This window comes from Garra rufa, chromosome 13 (assembly GCF_049309525.1).
Source record: "Garra rufa chromosome 13, GarRuf1.0, whole genome shotgun sequence".
Lineage (NCBI taxonomy): Eukaryota > Metazoa > Chordata > Actinopteri > Cypriniformes > Cyprinidae > Garra > Garra rufa.
This window is the reverse complement of record NC_133373.1, coordinates 7949299-7966155: the sequence shown is the minus strand read 5'-3', so window position 1 is coordinate 7966155 and position 16857 is coordinate 7949299. Positions and strand designations below refer to the sequence as shown.

At 36.5% G+C, this 16857-nt stretch overlaps 1 protein-coding gene across 1 annotated transcript in view; it reads left to right on the top strand.

Moving 5' to 3' along the window:
• Nucleotides 1-12255, top strand: part of LOC141283519 (tumor necrosis factor alpha-induced protein 2-like) — an 87478-nt gene extending 75223 nt beyond the window's left edge. Inside the window, exons 8-14 of the mRNA XM_073816804.1 lie at nucleotides 88-182; nucleotides 263-355; nucleotides 453-579; nucleotides 1125-1250; nucleotides 1367-1522; nucleotides 9378-9499; nucleotides 9681-12255. Of these exons, the coding sequence (XP_073672905.1) occupies nucleotides 88-182; nucleotides 263-355; nucleotides 453-579; nucleotides 1125-1250; nucleotides 1367-1522; nucleotides 9378-9499; nucleotides 9681-9858 (897 nt within the window). The 3' untranslated portion in view covers nucleotides 9859-12255. The remainder of the gene's footprint in view (nucleotides 1-87; nucleotides 183-262; nucleotides 356-452; nucleotides 580-1124; nucleotides 1251-1366; nucleotides 1523-9377; nucleotides 9500-9680) is intronic.
• The last annotated feature ends 4602 nt before the right edge of the window (nucleotides 12256-16857 follow it).

Here is a 16857-nt window from a genome sequence, read left to right as displayed (position 1 = left end):
CTTTTAAACATGTATCTCCCCCCTCTCTCTCTCTCTCTCTCTTTCTAGCTTGTGTGTTCAACATGTGTCAATGTTTGTGTTTTATAGCTTGTTAATGTAACTGTAAGTGAGGTCAAAGCACTTTTAAGATGTGAAAATAAGGCCTGGTGTCTTCTAAACCAGCTGGATGGCTTTCTAACAAGGTAAATCAATGTTGTCTCATTACAGAATTGCCTTGTAACCATTAAAATGACATGCTTTTGCTTTTTTTCCCCAATGGAAGCTATATGAAAAGTCTGGAGGAACTAGTTAAAAGAAAACAAAAACACATTACTAAAACTCTCAGTGCTAATCTGGTTGACATTCAACAATTTAGGTAAGTTAAATTGATATCGCAGTGGTTTAACCTTTCAAGTACTAAATAAAAGCAAAATGTATTTCGCATTATTTACATATGCTTTTAAAATATTTAGGGATTATGTACAAAAACCAGAACATCCTTTCTCAGAGGACACCAGAACAGCTTGCCGGTCCACATTAGCAGATCTCAAAAACATTTGTCACAAATACTTCCTCAGTCAAATTCACACAAAACTGAAGGTTAGTAAACAACGGAAACGTATGTGACCCTGGACCACAAAACCAGTCCTAAGTAGCATGGGTATATTTGTAGAAATAGCCAAAAATACATTGTATGGGTCAAAATTATCGATTTTTCTTTTATGCCAAAAATCATCAGGATGTTAAGTAAAGGTCATGTTTCATGAAAACATTTAGTAAATTTCCTACCATAAATATATTAAAGCTTCCTTTTTGATTAGTAATATGCATTGCTAAAAGGCGATTTTCTCAATATATGCACCCTCAGATTTCAGATTTTCAAATAGTTAAAAAAATCTCGGCCAAATATTGTCTTATCCTAACAAACCATACAACAATGAAAAGCTTATTTATTTAGTTATTTGCTTATACATCTCAATTTTCCAAAAATTGACCCTTATGACTGGTTTTGTGTTTCAGGGTTATATATGTCCTATTGTACTTGGATAAATCACATAATGTGCTTTACTTCCATGTTAGTAATGCTTCTTTTACTATTAATTTCATAAATTAAAAAAATTAACCAGACTTGTTTATCTGCACAGCCACTGTACCGTAAACTGTGGACTCAAGTTTGGTTTGCTGGACATTGTGAGGTTGTGGAGGACCTGGTGAAGGTGCTTGAGAATAACATCGACAATTTCAAAGAGCTCCAGCCTGACTGCAGAGAGGTCAGAACCAGAATGTAAAGTTAGATGTGTAATCTTACTTTGGTGTCTATAATGTGGTGTTTTTTTATTGTTTTAATTAATGTGTATCTGAAGAGTGTGTGTCTATGTGTTTATAGGAGCTACTGGCTGAGCTGCATGGAGAAGTAATGGTTGAGTATGTGAGACGAATGATGAAGAGAAAACTGAAACTAGAAGACAAAGAGCAGCAGGAAGCAGCTGCTGAGTTCATCTGCGATGACAGCAATAAAATCTGCTCTGTGTTTGCCAAAGTGGTAAGATACAAACCAGTCCCTGCATATAAACATACGTTCACATGCGACCAGTAGCGTACCGCAAATCCCCGAGGCCCCCCCGCAAAGAAGGCGACGGGGCCCCTCCCACCAGCGGTGATCCCATGCCACGAATTAAAATTTATGGTAGCCTACATCTGCTGCAAAAAGAGTCCGTCTTCCCCATTTACATAACTGATTTAACAGTAATGAATGTGGAAAATTATCATTGCATTGATGCATTTTATTATTAAATAACTTTGGAAATATGCGTACTGGTTTAGAAATCTGAACGTGGAAACAATAAAAAGTGACGCTGCCTCGATTTGATTGTTATTTTATCAATAGCAGACGGATCATTTAATAGGCTAATAATAAAAATACACAAAGACTCCGGTCTACTTATTTTATTTAACAGTACAGGCCCAATAAAATTGGTGTAGGCTAAGGTGCAGAACAAGTCTTAGCTGGCATACACAAGCATGCCTAATTGTAGAAAATTATTTTGTAGTAAGAAAATTAACAGTAAAAGAAAAACATTAAAGGAATAACTCTACACTTTACGATATATGCTACATTTAAAGAACTGCTTTACATTTAAAGAAATTCGCATGCCTAATGACGATCAACTGACAAACAAAACCTCTACCGAATCCTTTGTGCTCTCCGCGCGTTTTGATGCGCAAAGTCTTTCACTGCATCTTTAATGTCAATGTTGCGAGCACGGGCATTCTCAATACTCAGGAGAGCTAAACTCGACAGTCTTTCTTGTGACATTGTGCTTCGGAGAAATGTCTTGATCAATTTTAACTTCGAGAATGATCTTTCAGCAGTTGCAACAGTTACAGGTAAAGTTAGAAACAATTTAAGAGCTGTTGCAACATCAGGGACACTGGGCAGGATAGAGTGGTGTTTAATAAACAACAGCTGCGCAAGATCTGCAATGGAGCCACGCTCAATCTCCTGTATTTCGGGCTTCAGCTCATTTCTGAACGATACAATTGCATGGCAAAGTCTGGTGACAGGTCGTCAGTGTACTGAACCGCTAAAGTATTTGACATTTTTAACAGGTCATTGTCTGAGAAGCGCAGCAGCGGACCAGGGCACAAAAACCCAAAACGCGTTGCCACTTCATTCATTCCACAGAACCTGCGTTGCAGTTGTCCTGTACATGTGTCAATTGTTGCTCAAAAAACGGACACCCTGAAATAATCCTTGGCGTTTTGCAGACACTGGTCTTCGCATAACTCATCAAAGTGCGTCTTAATGCGCCTTGCGCGCTTGTGAGTAAATGAAGCCCTAATGCCCCATGATTCTGCCAAAGCTTCTGCTGTGGCTTGTAGGCTCTCTTAGTTTGGTGAGTGTGTCTAATGCATTCCCTAGGAGTTTGCTGGCCAGCATGATGTCAATGTTTTTGTCTTGGAGGGCACGTGAGGCAACGTTTACAGTCTCCAAAATTTTGCCCTGCATTACTGTCATCAGGACAAATTCAAAACTTTCCATTACTTTTTTCAAACCCAGAGCTTCTGCACGCTCATCAGGTTTCTTGGAGAGAAGGATGATTTTACTGAGAGCCTGTAAAACATCCACATAGCGAAATCGCAAAGATTCAATTGCGTCATTTCTGGATGCCCAACGCGTAGGACATAGTCGCTTCAAAGTGCGGCCAGATGAACCAGAGAGATGTCCCTCCAACAGTTCCCACCGCTTTATGCTCCCACTAAAGAAGACATAAAGTTTTTGTATGGTGTCATAATACTCACGTACCTCTGCCACATTCTGGCAGGCGTCGTTAAGAACCAGATTCAAGTTGTGGGAGGCGCAGTGGATGTAGATTGCTTGTGGTTCTCTTGCAAGAATGCGTTTCTGAACGCCAGAGTATGCTCCACTCATTGCACTTGCACCATCATATCCCTGACCTCGGCACCTGTTTATAGATATGTCTTCTGTCTTTAAAAGTTTTACTATTTCTTTTTCTAGCCCCAAAGCACTTTGGTCATGTACTGCAAGGAAACCCAAAAAGCTCTCATTAATTTTCATCTCAGTCGGTGTCTCGTTGTGATCCTTAACAATGGTGACGTATCTGAACACTTGGCTCAGCTGATCTACTTTGGAGATGTCTTGTGTTGTGTCCATAATAACGGAGTAAAAGTCGGCATCTTTTATTTCGTTTACAATTTGGCGTTTCACTTTTTGAGCGAGCATAGTTATGATTTCGTTTTGAATGCGAGGACTCAAATAGTTTATCTTGCTTTTTCTTTCAAGCAGCCTTTGCAGTACCGGATCATATCGCGCAAGAAGTTCAATGAGCGACAAAAAAAACCCGTTGTTTGATTCACCAATTTTTTCCCGATGACCACGAAATGCTGCGTTGCAAGATGCAAGTGTGAGTGTCACATCTACAATTCTAGTGAGAACCTCTGTCCAAAAACTGACCTCTTGCGCGTATGCGGATGACATTTGGGCATCAACAGTAAGGTTCCGTTTCCATGTGTCGTATATCACACATGCAGACAAGTGTGAACGAGTAAGCTTGTGCTCTTTTATCTTCCGAGAAAGCCCCTGCCAGTCATTTATACCAACAGTCCAAGAGAGATTATGACACGCAGACTGTCTCTCTCCAAAAAGCCAGCAAGGCTCGCAGTAAACTCGATCCATTTTGGGCGAGTAACAAAGCCATCTTTGAGGAATTTTACTACCCTTTTTAGATGTTCTGTAGTAAAATTCTGCGGAGAAGCATCTATTCTTTACATCACGGGGGAATGGTCCCTCGGGCTGGCACGGCCCATTTTTAAGAATGCATCGGTTAATTTCATCATCAGCGATATCCACTGGGTAATTTGCCCTGTCTGATGGATACTGTGAGCAGGGTACTGGAGTGGATACTGAAGAGCAAGTGCTATCGCTGGCACTGGTGATAGTGGGGGAGTAGTGAGTTTTGATTTTGAACTACTAGGTGGAAGCAGGTCGATGCAGGGTGATGCCCCAGGCTCAGTCTCAAGGTGCGTTCACACCGGACGCGAATGAAGCGGCAAGCGCGAGTGATTTACATGTTAAGTCAATGCAAAGACGCGAATAGCCATCCTGCGGTGCGAAACGCGCGAATGAGGCAGAATTCCGCGCCGCGGTAACCAATCAGGAGCTTGCTCTAGTAGTGACGGAGGCAGAAATCCGAAACAACAATTGCGGACAAAATCACCGTTGCTGTCTGTGGTTCCTCGGAGCTGTACGATACATCTTTGGACTTTTGTAGAAACAGGAATAAAAGGGATCTTGCTAGGAATAAAGTGAGTGAAGAGGTCGGACAATCTGGTTAGTTTTAAAAAACGCTCTTTACTCAATTTAACCTACATATACATACATATTGAGACTACAAGCAAGCTAAAGCTGGCAAATTGAGCTCATTCACCTATTTTACAACTACTTTCCCGCTGACGAGTGGCAGAAGCCCCTCCCTTGACGCGAATTCGCGTCTGTTGTGAAGAAAATGTCACGCGCGAATGACGGGAATTTTACCGCGCGAATGGCGCGAGTAAACTCAAATGTTCAAGCGTTCAACTACGCGCGAATAGCGCGTTTTTTCCGCGCAAGTCGCGTCCGGTGTGAACGCACCATCAGAGTTTGCTGGTTTGAGAGCGCTGCCGTTTTCTGAAAGTGATTCTAGGTTGGTTTCAATGTTGCTGGGCAGGGTCAAAGGAGCATGACAGTCCGGGAGCTGGTGATTAGCTGCGCTGACGGCCGATTGGGTAACTAGAGGGTGAAATTAGCGTTTTATGATAAATAGATATATAAATAAACAAATAAATTAATTAATGCCAAAAAATAAAAATAGTTTTTGATTTGATCTGTATTTGTCTGTTTAGCTTACGGCACACTCATACTAACGGTAACACTTACCTAGCATGTCAAGAGGTGTGGGGCTGTCTACGGGTGATGGCAAGAATAACGATGTTATTTTCGTTAATTTAGCAATAATTTCTATGCTCTTCTGTTTTATCTGCCTTTTTTGGGCACCACTTAAATATTTCCTTTTCATCTTTAGCCACGCAAATTAATCTTTAAGTGAAGCGCAAAGTGTCAGCCTAGCCGGTTGTTTTTTGTTTTTTTTCTCAATAACAGCCCAGTGGGGGGAGGGTGCTCGCACGCTGGACCAGTGGGTCAATATTTGACGTTAAGCTTAATAATAATCTAAAATGTGCTTTATGTGGTAACATCTAAATCTTATTTAAAAAAAATGTTTTAAGGGGCCGTTCACATGAAGCTCCGTAGTACGGAGCCCCTTACGTCACCTGTAGAAGAAAAATAATTAATCCGTGGCGACGGTTTTGCAATTCGTTCCCTCAGTTTATAAACCGTTCTCACGAATTCTTAAACTGTTCCCTCGGGTTAACAATTCGTGCTCACGGATTAAAAAACCGTGCCCACGAATTTCCAATCCGTGCGCTCAGATTTTGTAAACCGTACCCTCGAATTTTGAATCCGTACCCACAAAATCATAATCCGTGCGCACGCTTTCGCAATCCGTTCCCACAGTTTGTAAACTGCTCTCACGGATTTGTGGCCCCGCCCCTAAATTCAACCAGGACACCTGTTTAAGTGCTGGATGCATTGTTTTGCATTTATTAAACTTTACTTCTCAGTAGGCTATATGAGAATATGCAACACTGACAGAACAGAGTTTTTAGCTTTATTTTATATTAATCAACTATAGATTAGCTGCTAAAACACCACACTTGTGTTTTATCCTATTGGTTATTAATGTAAAATAAACGCTTAAAAGAAGCCTGTTTTGTAAGTGCGGTCATGGTACCAAAATAAAATAATAAGTGAAGAGCGCTGTTCAAACGGCTTTGTTTTATTTAATAATATTTTTCAAAATATAAAATTACCTGAATTAAAAAAAAAAAAAGAGTTTTAGAGAGGAGAAGGTAAAAAGCAATACAAAACAAATAATGTACAGGTTATGTTGCCATTCCTTTGCTCTCAAACTAAATGCAATGTAATAGGCCTTATTTAATAATAACATTAATAGTGCAGCATGCATCTAACTCTGGGTGAAAAGCATAATCACAAATCCGTGAGAGCAGTTTACAAGCTGTGGGAACGGATTGCGAAAGCGTGCGCACGGATTATGATTTTGTGGGTACGGATTCAAAATCCGAGGGTACGGTTACAAAATCTGAGCGAACGGATTGGAAATTCGTGGGCACGGTTTGTTAAACCGAGGGAACAGTTTAAGAATTCGTGAGTACGGTTTATAAACTGAGGGAACGAATTGCAAAACCATCCCCACGGATTAATTATTTTTCTTCTACAGGTGATGTAAGGGGCTCCGTACTTGTTAATGCATTTTAGAATGTCCTGCGGCGGGGGCCCCCAAAGAGGCGGGGCCCCCACGCACTGCGGGGGCTGCGGGGGTGTCCCGTACGCCACTGCATGCGACTAAAACACGCAGAATACCCCATGCAGATTTTCATTCGCATTTGAATAGAGTACAAATACACATTCTCTTGGCTTTGTCCCTGGAATGTTCAGGAAAGCCACTGGAATTCGTGACTCATATAGTAACACATGGTTGCCATTATTTTTTGGAATCTCAGAAACCTCCAGTTTCTCTCTTCTACATTTCTGTTTCTCTGAATCATACTTTTAGTCTAATGCAGAAAAACAAAAAGGAAATGAATTCTGTTCGTGTGTGTGTTTAATCACTGTTCCCAAATCTCACCTCACAGTTGGTGAAGCTAAACCCTGCTTAATAAACATAACCATTAAAGGTTATTTTTTTTAGTTTATTACTTGTTTTAAGGTTTATTGGTTATAATGGTAAATCAAAAACATTTGTGTGCTTGACATGCTGCCAGTAACATACAGGTGCATCTCAATAAATTTGAATGTCATGGAGAAGTTTATCTCAGTAATTCAACTCAAATTATGAAACTTGTGTATTAAATAAATTCAATGCACGACGACTGAAGTAGTTTAAGTCTTTGGTTCTCATTTAACAAAAACCCACCAATTCACTATCTCAACAAATTAGAATATGGTGACATGCCAATCAGCTAATCAACTCAAAACACCTGCAAAGGTTTCCTGAGCCTTCAAAGTGGTCTCTCAATTTGGTTCACTGGGCTACACAATCATGGGGAAGACTGCTGATCTGACAGTTGTCCAGAAGACAATCATTGACACCCTTCACAAGGAGGGTAAGCCACAAACATTCATTGCTAAAGAAGCTGGCTGTTCACAGAGTGCTGTATCCAAGCATGTTAACAGAAAGTTGAGTGGAAGGAAAATGTGTGGAAGAAAAAGATGCACAACCAACCGAGAGAACCACAGCCTTGAGAGACTTGTCAAGCAAAATCGATTCAAGAATTTAGGTGAACTTCACAAGGAATGGACTTCAAGAGCCACCACACACAGACATGTCAAGGAATTTGGCTTCAGTTGTCGTATTCCTCTTGTTAAGCCACTCCTGAACCACAGACAACGTCAGAGGCGTCTTACTTGGGCTAAGGAGAAGAAGAAATGGAGTTGGACCAGTGGTCCAAAGTCCTCTGTTTAGATGAGAGCAAGTTTTGTATTTCATTTGGAAACCAAGGTCCTAGAGTCTGGAGGAAGGGTGGAGAAGCTCATAGCCAAGTTGCTTGAGGTCCAGTATTAAGTTACCATAGTCTGTGATGATTTGGGGTGAAATGTCATCTGATGGTGTTGGTCCACTGTGTTTTTTGAAAACCAATGTCACTGCAATTGTTCACCAAGAAATTTTAGAGCACTTCATGCTTCCTTCTGCTGACCAGCTTTTTAAAGATGCTGATTTTATTTTCCAGCAGGATTTGGCACATGCCCACACTGTCAAAAGCACCAAAATTTGGTTAAATGACCATGGTGATGGTGTGCTTGACTGGCCAGCAAACTCACCAGATCTGAAGAGGAAACTGAGAAACAAGAGACCAAAAAATGCAGATGAGCTGAAGGCCACTATCAAAGAAACCTGAGCTTCCATACCACCTCAGCAGTGCCACAGACTGATCACCTCCATGCCACGCCAAACTGAGGCAGTAATTAAAGCAAAAGGAGTCCCTACCAAGTATTGAGTACATATACAAATGAACATACTTTTCAGAAGGCCAACAATTCACTAAAAATGTTTTTTATTGGTCTTATGAAGTAATCTAATTTATCTAATTGGTGGGTTTTTTGTTAAATGTGAGCCAAATCATCACAATTAAAAGAACCAAAGACTTAAACTACTTCAGTCTGCATGCAGTGAATTTATTTAATACACAAGTTTCACAATTTGAGTTGAATTACTGAAATAAATGAACTTTCCCATGACATTCTAATTTATTGAGATACACCTGTACAGTAACAGGGTCGGAAATTAACGAGCTTTTGGTAAAAATGCCACAGAAATAAACAAAAATCATTTAGATACAATTTTAAACAGTCTATTGTTATTGAGAACCATTTCAAATATTGATTACAGTTAATAATTACATTTAAATATTTGACATTAAAGACAACATAGTATATGTTTTTATAATAATAAAGTGATTATAAAAATTGCCCTAACAAATGTAAAAAAGCCTCTGGAAATCAATTCCAGTGGGCAAATATTGTCCCTTAAAGGAAAAGTTAATTTCTGACCCAGTCTGATACTATTGTTTTAGACACAATATGATATTGAGTCCCAGACAAAATATGGACCTAATCAATGTTTTCTCTTTACATTATTGTCTTTGTAATAGCATTATGAATTGTGGGAATGCAAAATGTAACAGTTGCACAGAAGCACTGCAGATATACTGATTAAACACTCAAGAGAGTTTTCGAAATCAAGTACCATTCTCTTCTCTAGGGATCCAGAGAGGAACGGCTCTGTCAAATACTGCCCAAACTATCAGAGATTCTGAGACTGCAGGATCTTGGGAGTTTGCAACTTGAGATTGTTACTCTGGCAAGAGACTATGCTGACATTAGGTGAGTCTGTTAGATAGCATAATATCTTATCTTCAGTCTCGTTCTTTATACAAATATGTACCTACAACATACATCAGTATAGATGCCATTGGCAAAATGAAAAATGAGTTTAGAATTTGATAATCAAGCATACTGTGTGTGTCTTGTTTCATCAATGATCTTTGCTGTCATTCTCCACTAGTGAGCAGCATGTTCTTGCTCTCCTAAACCTGAAGACCAACCTTTCAATCTCAGATGTGTGCAGGATCGAAGGATGTCTGAGTGAAAACAGAGGCACACTGAACACCGAGTCCTCCACGTCCTTCTTCTCTAAAGTAGTCATCGAACAGGATACCACCTGTGTGTCCTGTTACAAATGAAAACTCATTGATATTATTCTTTTACAGTTTTCGCAAATGATTTTACACATTTACATATAGGTTTCTCTTTTTTTGTTGTTAAGTGATTACCTATGTATTGGCATTGCATAACCACCAGTATTTTTTATTTAGCTTTGTAACACATCACATATTTTTATATTTAATATACTGTATTTGATATACTTTATGTACATTTTATGGTTATTACATATTGTAGCATATATAGTGCCTTGCAAAAGTATTCATACCCCTCTGATTGAACCCAAGAGGTATGAATACTTTTGCAAGGCACAGTTACTGAATTTTTATTTTTTCTAAATATGAGAATTAGTTTTGCAATATAAAAATAACATATTTAATTGTGTTTAAAAATCTTACAGATCCCAATCTTCTGAATGTTACTTTTAATATTATATTGCTTTTTCGCCCATATGGTGGTCAAGCTGGCACTGGCATTGCTTAACCACCAGTACTTTTTATTTCGCTTTGCAACACATCACATATTTAAATTTTATATTTTATATACTGTATTTGATATACTTTATATACATTTTATTATGCTAATCGCATATTGTAGCATATACAGTGCCTTGCGAAAGTATTCATACCCCTCTGAATGAACCCAAGAGATATGAATACTTTCGCAAAGCACAGTTACTGAATACTTATTTTTTCTAAATATGAGAATTAGTCTTACAATATAGAAATAACCTATATAATTGTGTTTAAAAATCTTACAGATCCCAAACTTCTGAATGTTAGTTTTTACATTATTTCGTTTTTTTTACCAGAATGGTGGTCAAGCTGGCATTGGCATTGCATAACCACCAGTATTTTAATTTAGCTTTCTAATACATCACATATTTTTATTTTTATATTTTAAATACTGTATTTGATATACTTTTCATACATTTTATTATGCTTATTGCATATTGTAGCATATACAGTGCCTTGCGAAAGTATTTATACCCCTCTGAATGAACCCAAGAGGTATGAATACTTATTTTTTTCTAAATATGAGAATTAGTCTTACAATATAGAAATAACCTAAATAATTGTGTTTAAAAATCTTACAGATCCCAAACTTCTGAATGTTAGTTTTTACATTATATAGTTTTTATACCCGAATGGTGGTCAAGCTGGCGTTGGCATTGCATAACCACCAGTATTTTTATTTAGCTTTGTAATACATCACATATTTTTATTTTTATATTTTAAATACTGTATTTGATATACTTTTCATACATTTTATTATGCTAATCGCATATTGTAGCATATACAGTGCCTTGCGAAAGTATTCATATCCCTCTGAATGAACCCAAGAGATATGAATACTTTCGCAAAGCGCAGTTACTGAATACTTATTTTTTCTAAATATGAGAATTAGTCTTACAATTGTCAGGGTTTTGTCCTGTTCTGTAAAGTTTTCCAAGTGTTTTTCTCCCCATGTTTCTAGTTCATTTGGTTTAGTCCTTGTTCTCCCCCTTTTGGTTTAGTCCTTTTGGTTTAGTCTTGCCCATATTTGTATTTCCCCCTTGTCATCTCGTTATCTTGTTTGTGACCACGCCCATGTTTCTGTGTATAAAGTCTGTGTCTGCTCACTCCCCAGTGTCCGTCGATGTATTGTTACATGTGATCATTGCTTGCTCCCGGTTTTTGTTTGTTTGTATTAGTTTCAGTGTTTTGTTTAATAAAACTGTATTTTTCATCTACTCCGGTTCTCCTCCTCCATCTCTCCACACCTCAACCCCGCCTGACTGTGACAACAATATAGAAATAACCTATATAATTGTGTTTAAAAATCTTACGGATCACAAACTTCTGAATGTTAGTTTTTACATTATATATATATAAATATATATATATAAAAAAAAAAAATTTTATACTCGAATGGTGGTCAAGCTGGCATTGGCATTGCATAACCACCAGTATTTTTATTTAGCTTTGTAATACATCACATTTTTATTTTTATATTTTAAATACTGTATTTGATATACTTTTCATACATTTTATTATGCTAATTGCATATTGTAGCATATACAGTGCCTTGCGAAAGTATTCATACCCCTCTGAATGAACCCAAGAGGTATGAATACTTTCCCAAGGCACAGTTACTGGATGCTTATTTATATTTATATAACTGTGTTTAAAAATCTTACAGATCCCCAATTCTGAATGTTAGCTTTTATATTATATTGTTTTTTGCCCGAATGGTGGTCAAGCTGGTCATTTTACTCTGTAATTAAAGCCAAATCAGATTTGTTTGGTTGTCTACATGCAGGTTTAAGGAAATCAATGCATTTGTACAAATACATAATGTGAAGACTTTTTGAGTCTCAAACAGAAAGCTATTGTATTTTAAAAACAGATCTAAATAAAAGACCTCAACAAAACCTCCTTTCTCTGATGTGTCAGACGTGTATTATAGCAATACACCATCATGGTGGCAGTGCACGTGCATATGTAATGTTGTGATATGCAATGAGTCAGTGTTGTCTCATCCTCGCTGTCCCTGTCAGCCCTTCATTACCAGTCTCATTAGCCTTGATGACGTTCTTCCACTCCAGTTGTTCTGAACAACATCGTCTCGCCTGTTTACTGTGACTGAACAGAGCCTCCCTCACACTGACTGTATCACTGAAAGGAATCTTTGTTTATTTATAAGTGTGAGCCTGGAGTCTATGCTCTTGAGTGGCTTTACTGCCACCAGTTGATTTTTGAGGCCTTCAAACATACACTGCAAAAAATGCTTGTTTCCAGCCAAAATATCTAAAAATTCTTAAATCAAGAAGGAAGTGAAAATCTGAAAAAAGGTCAAAATTAAGTGCATTTTTGCTTGAAACAATTTTTTTGCTTACCCCACTGGCAGATTATTTTGCTTGTTCAAAAAAAGTGAGCAAAAACAAGAAAATTCTTTTCACTTGGCTGGAAACAAGACAAAAAAATCTAAGCTAGAAAAGCATTTTTTGCAGTGTACAACAGTTGACTGGAACTGCTTCATTTCTTTAAATAATAAAATATACAAAACAGTCCAAATTCTGGACACATAAACTCATTTCTTACTATTACTTCATTGTTTAGAAAAGTCACTGAAAATGTGAAATAGCATAAATGGAAGAATAGGATTTGCAATGCAATTGCAAATGGGAAATGCAGCAATAAAAAGCATATATTAAATATTCAATATTATTTTATATAGTATCTTAAACTTAAACTTTTCAATTTATATTATATATTTAAAGTGCCTGTCTTTATAGAATTAATGGATTTTTGATACATGTTTGCTGCTTTTCCTTCAGGTCTAATTTACTCAATAAAAAATAATTAACATTAAAGTTTTGTAAAGAAACTCAGAACTAGTCTCTATTTATATCTGTTTGTATAGCTAATTAACAAATGATCAGGAGAAACTTAAATTCGTCCAGACTTCAGACTTTTGATAGCAGGGTCATTCTACAGAAACGTCCACTTTTGGTATAGCAAGATGCCTTGAAATGTATTTCTTTTTTGAACTTTTAAACTTAGACCACATTATTAGATTACCTTTTGACTTTATGAATACGCATAAACGACAGCTTAATGATTTTTTTTTTAATTATTTTACATTTATTTATCCGTAAGGAAGGTAACACCAGTGACAATTTTCATTAAAAATTGCATTTTACAAAATGGCTGCTGCTAGTTACCAAACCACTTGTTGTCAATAATGGTATACTTACTAAATTAAGTAGTTTTATCCATTTGTACTCTAGTTTTTTTTTTAGTTTTTTGTTTTTTACAATTCCCTAACAATAAAGTAGGTCACACCAGTGACCTCAACCAAAAGCTTCATTTGAAATCAGGAGATAAATGAGAAAATTTCTGATAATTGAAAAGAGATAGTGGACTTAACATGGGCATGCCTTCATAGATCTTCAGGAAATAGGAAGAAGAAAGTCAAGTAATGCCATCAGTGTGATTTCTTTATTCCTAAATAAAACACTTTTGTCAAACGGTAACACCAGTGACAGCTTAGGGGGACCACTGTTTTCATTATATATATTTTTTATATTTATTCGGTATTTTTTTATGCCATTTACATGATATATTTGATAGTTATGAATAGACTTTTGTATTTTAAATGGTTGAAAATCCTGTTTTTGACCTTAAAATAAAGCACTTTCCCTCTGTACATGGCTGTGGGGACAAGCAGTTTTGTGGTACTTGGAATTCTATATAATTAATTTTTTAAAAATTATGCTACGTTGATGGCTCAGGAAGGTGTAATTGTTCAAATAACATATTGTTTCATTTTAAAATATAAAAAAATTGTAAACCTAATGTGTACTATTTCTGTAAAGTCTAGGGACAGAAAAGTGGACGTTTCTGTAGAATGACCAAGCAGTGTATTTCATACTGTTGCATGACAAGCATTTTATTGCATGACAAGAAATGTGTATGCTATATAGAAATGCCTACATGGGGAATTTGTGTCCCTTGACAAATTACTTCTCTGATCGGCATTTAAATGATGCCTGGAAAGGCTTGTGGAAAAACACAGAACAAAGGGAAACAGTTTCAGTTTCTATTTCACTTTTAGTTTCGATGCCAGCCGAATGAAAAACAGTCTTAATTCAGAGTGGGCTCTGACCTTATTCCGGTCATTTGGGGGGTTTCCGTCACAGTGAGCATAGACAGTGAGGGGGTGAAGCGTTTACTAATGTGTTTACTGATGTGGCCAGATCATTACAATTTAGCAAATGCTATGCTGCCACCTGCAGTACATTTGACAAACTGCTAATTTCCTGGCTAGCATTAAAAATGTGTCCAGTACGATTGTCTTGTCAGTTTTATGTAAATAATACTGACATTAGTGAGTCTTAGATAGCGGTTGCATAATTTCCTTTACGTTACCTGTCCGACAAAAACAAGCAACTTGGGCGTCACTACGCAGGATTTTCTTCGTCTTTGCCGGGCTTTATTCTAATTTTGTCTTTGTCAGTCTTTCTGTCTGCTGGTTTCCTACCTTTCTGCGCAGGTACTGATTCTCTTATCACCGAACTACACTACTAATTATACATCCAACTTAATACAGAGGGTTTGCACTTGCGTCACGGTTTGGTTAGTTACCCGGATGCGAAGCCATATTGGACATACTTTTTTATTATTATTAAAGAAGAATGATTGAACATTACAAAATTATTCAACTGTAAATCCAGATACACAAAATATAAGAGCAATCTTAAACTGTAGAACAGTGAATACGAGGAGAAAAAAAGATAAACAAAATAAACTAATAACTACATAGAAGAAAATAAAAAATAAACAGAGAAACAACTAAACAATAGTTTAAATGTTCTTAATGTTCTTTCCCTTTAGACATATTCAAATGAGAATACAAATACAAAATACAAACAACATTTTTTAAAGATAGCATATAATTAACATGTCTTTTCAGAATTATAGAAATGTATTTTAGACACTTCATGTCTTATTCATACAATAAATGCATGTCCAATGCTTACTGAAATGTTTTTTGTTTGTTTTTTTTACAAATGAAGCTTCATATAATGAAAGGGCTACTTTCTAGGACCTTTATATCCTACAGTCATTGCTAAAATAGCTTCCTCCAATCTAAAGAACAAGAATCGAAAACAACAGTGAGGAATCGATTCTTGGAATCGAATCCAAACGCCAAAAATTTCGGAAACGAACAGCTCTAATTTTCACAGCTGACATTTAACATAATAGAGGGTTTGCGTTTCCGTCACTGTTTGGTTAGTTACCCGGATGCAACGCCATAGACTAACTTTTTTTGGATTGAACATTGCAAAAGTATTAAAATGTAAATCCAGATACACAAAAAATAAGAGCAGTCCTAAACTGTATAACAAGAGGAGAAAAAAGATACACAAATTAAATAATAACCACATAGAATAAAAAATAAAAATAAATAAAACATAGAATCAACTAAACAATAGTTTAAATGTTCTTTTTTCCCCTTGAGACCTATTCAAATGAATATACAAATACAAAATACAAATAACATTTTTTTAAAGATAGCATTTAATTAACATTTCTTTGCAGAAATAGAAAGGCACTAAGCAAACATCATTCAGCTGAACTGTAGACATGTATTTGAGACACTTCATGTCTTGTTTTATTCATATAATGCACGTCCACTGCTTATGACTCATTTCATGGGCAATGCAGACAAAAATACAATTTAAAATCAGTCAGAGATACAGAAATGTTTTTTATTTTATTTTATTTTTTCAAATGAAGCTTCATTTAATGAAAGGGCTACTTGCTAGGACCTTTATATCCTACAGTCATTGCTAAATTAGCTTCCTCCAAAAAAACAAGAATCGAAAACAACAGTGAGGAATCGATTCTTGGAATCGAATCCAAGCGATTCCAGAACCAGGAATCGGAATCAATTTCAAAAATTTCGGAATCGAACAGACCTAATTTTAACAGCTGACATTTAACATAATAGAGGGTTTACGTCACGGTTTGGTTGTGGGTTATGACTCATGACTCATGGGAAATGCAGACAAAAATACAATTTAAAATCAGTCAGAGCTACAGAATTTTTCTTTTCTTTCTTTCTTTTTTTTTTTTTTTTTTTTTTTACAAATGAAGCTTCATATAATGAGAAAGCTACTTTCTACAACCTTTATATATCCTACAGTCATTGCTAAATTAGCTTCCTCCAATATAAAAAACAAGAATAGAAAACAACAGTGAGGAATCAATTCCAAAAATTTTGGAATCGAACAGCCCTATTTAACATAATAGAGGGTTTGCTCTTACGTCACGGCTTGGTTAGTTACCCAAATGCAAGGCCATAGACTTACTTTTTTTGGATTGAATGTTGCAAAAATATTAAAATGTAAATCCAGATACACAAAATATAAGAGCAATCCTAAACTGTAGAACAGTGAATAATTGGAGAAAAAAGATAAACGAATTAAACTAATGACCACATAGAAAATAAATAAATAAACCATAGAAATA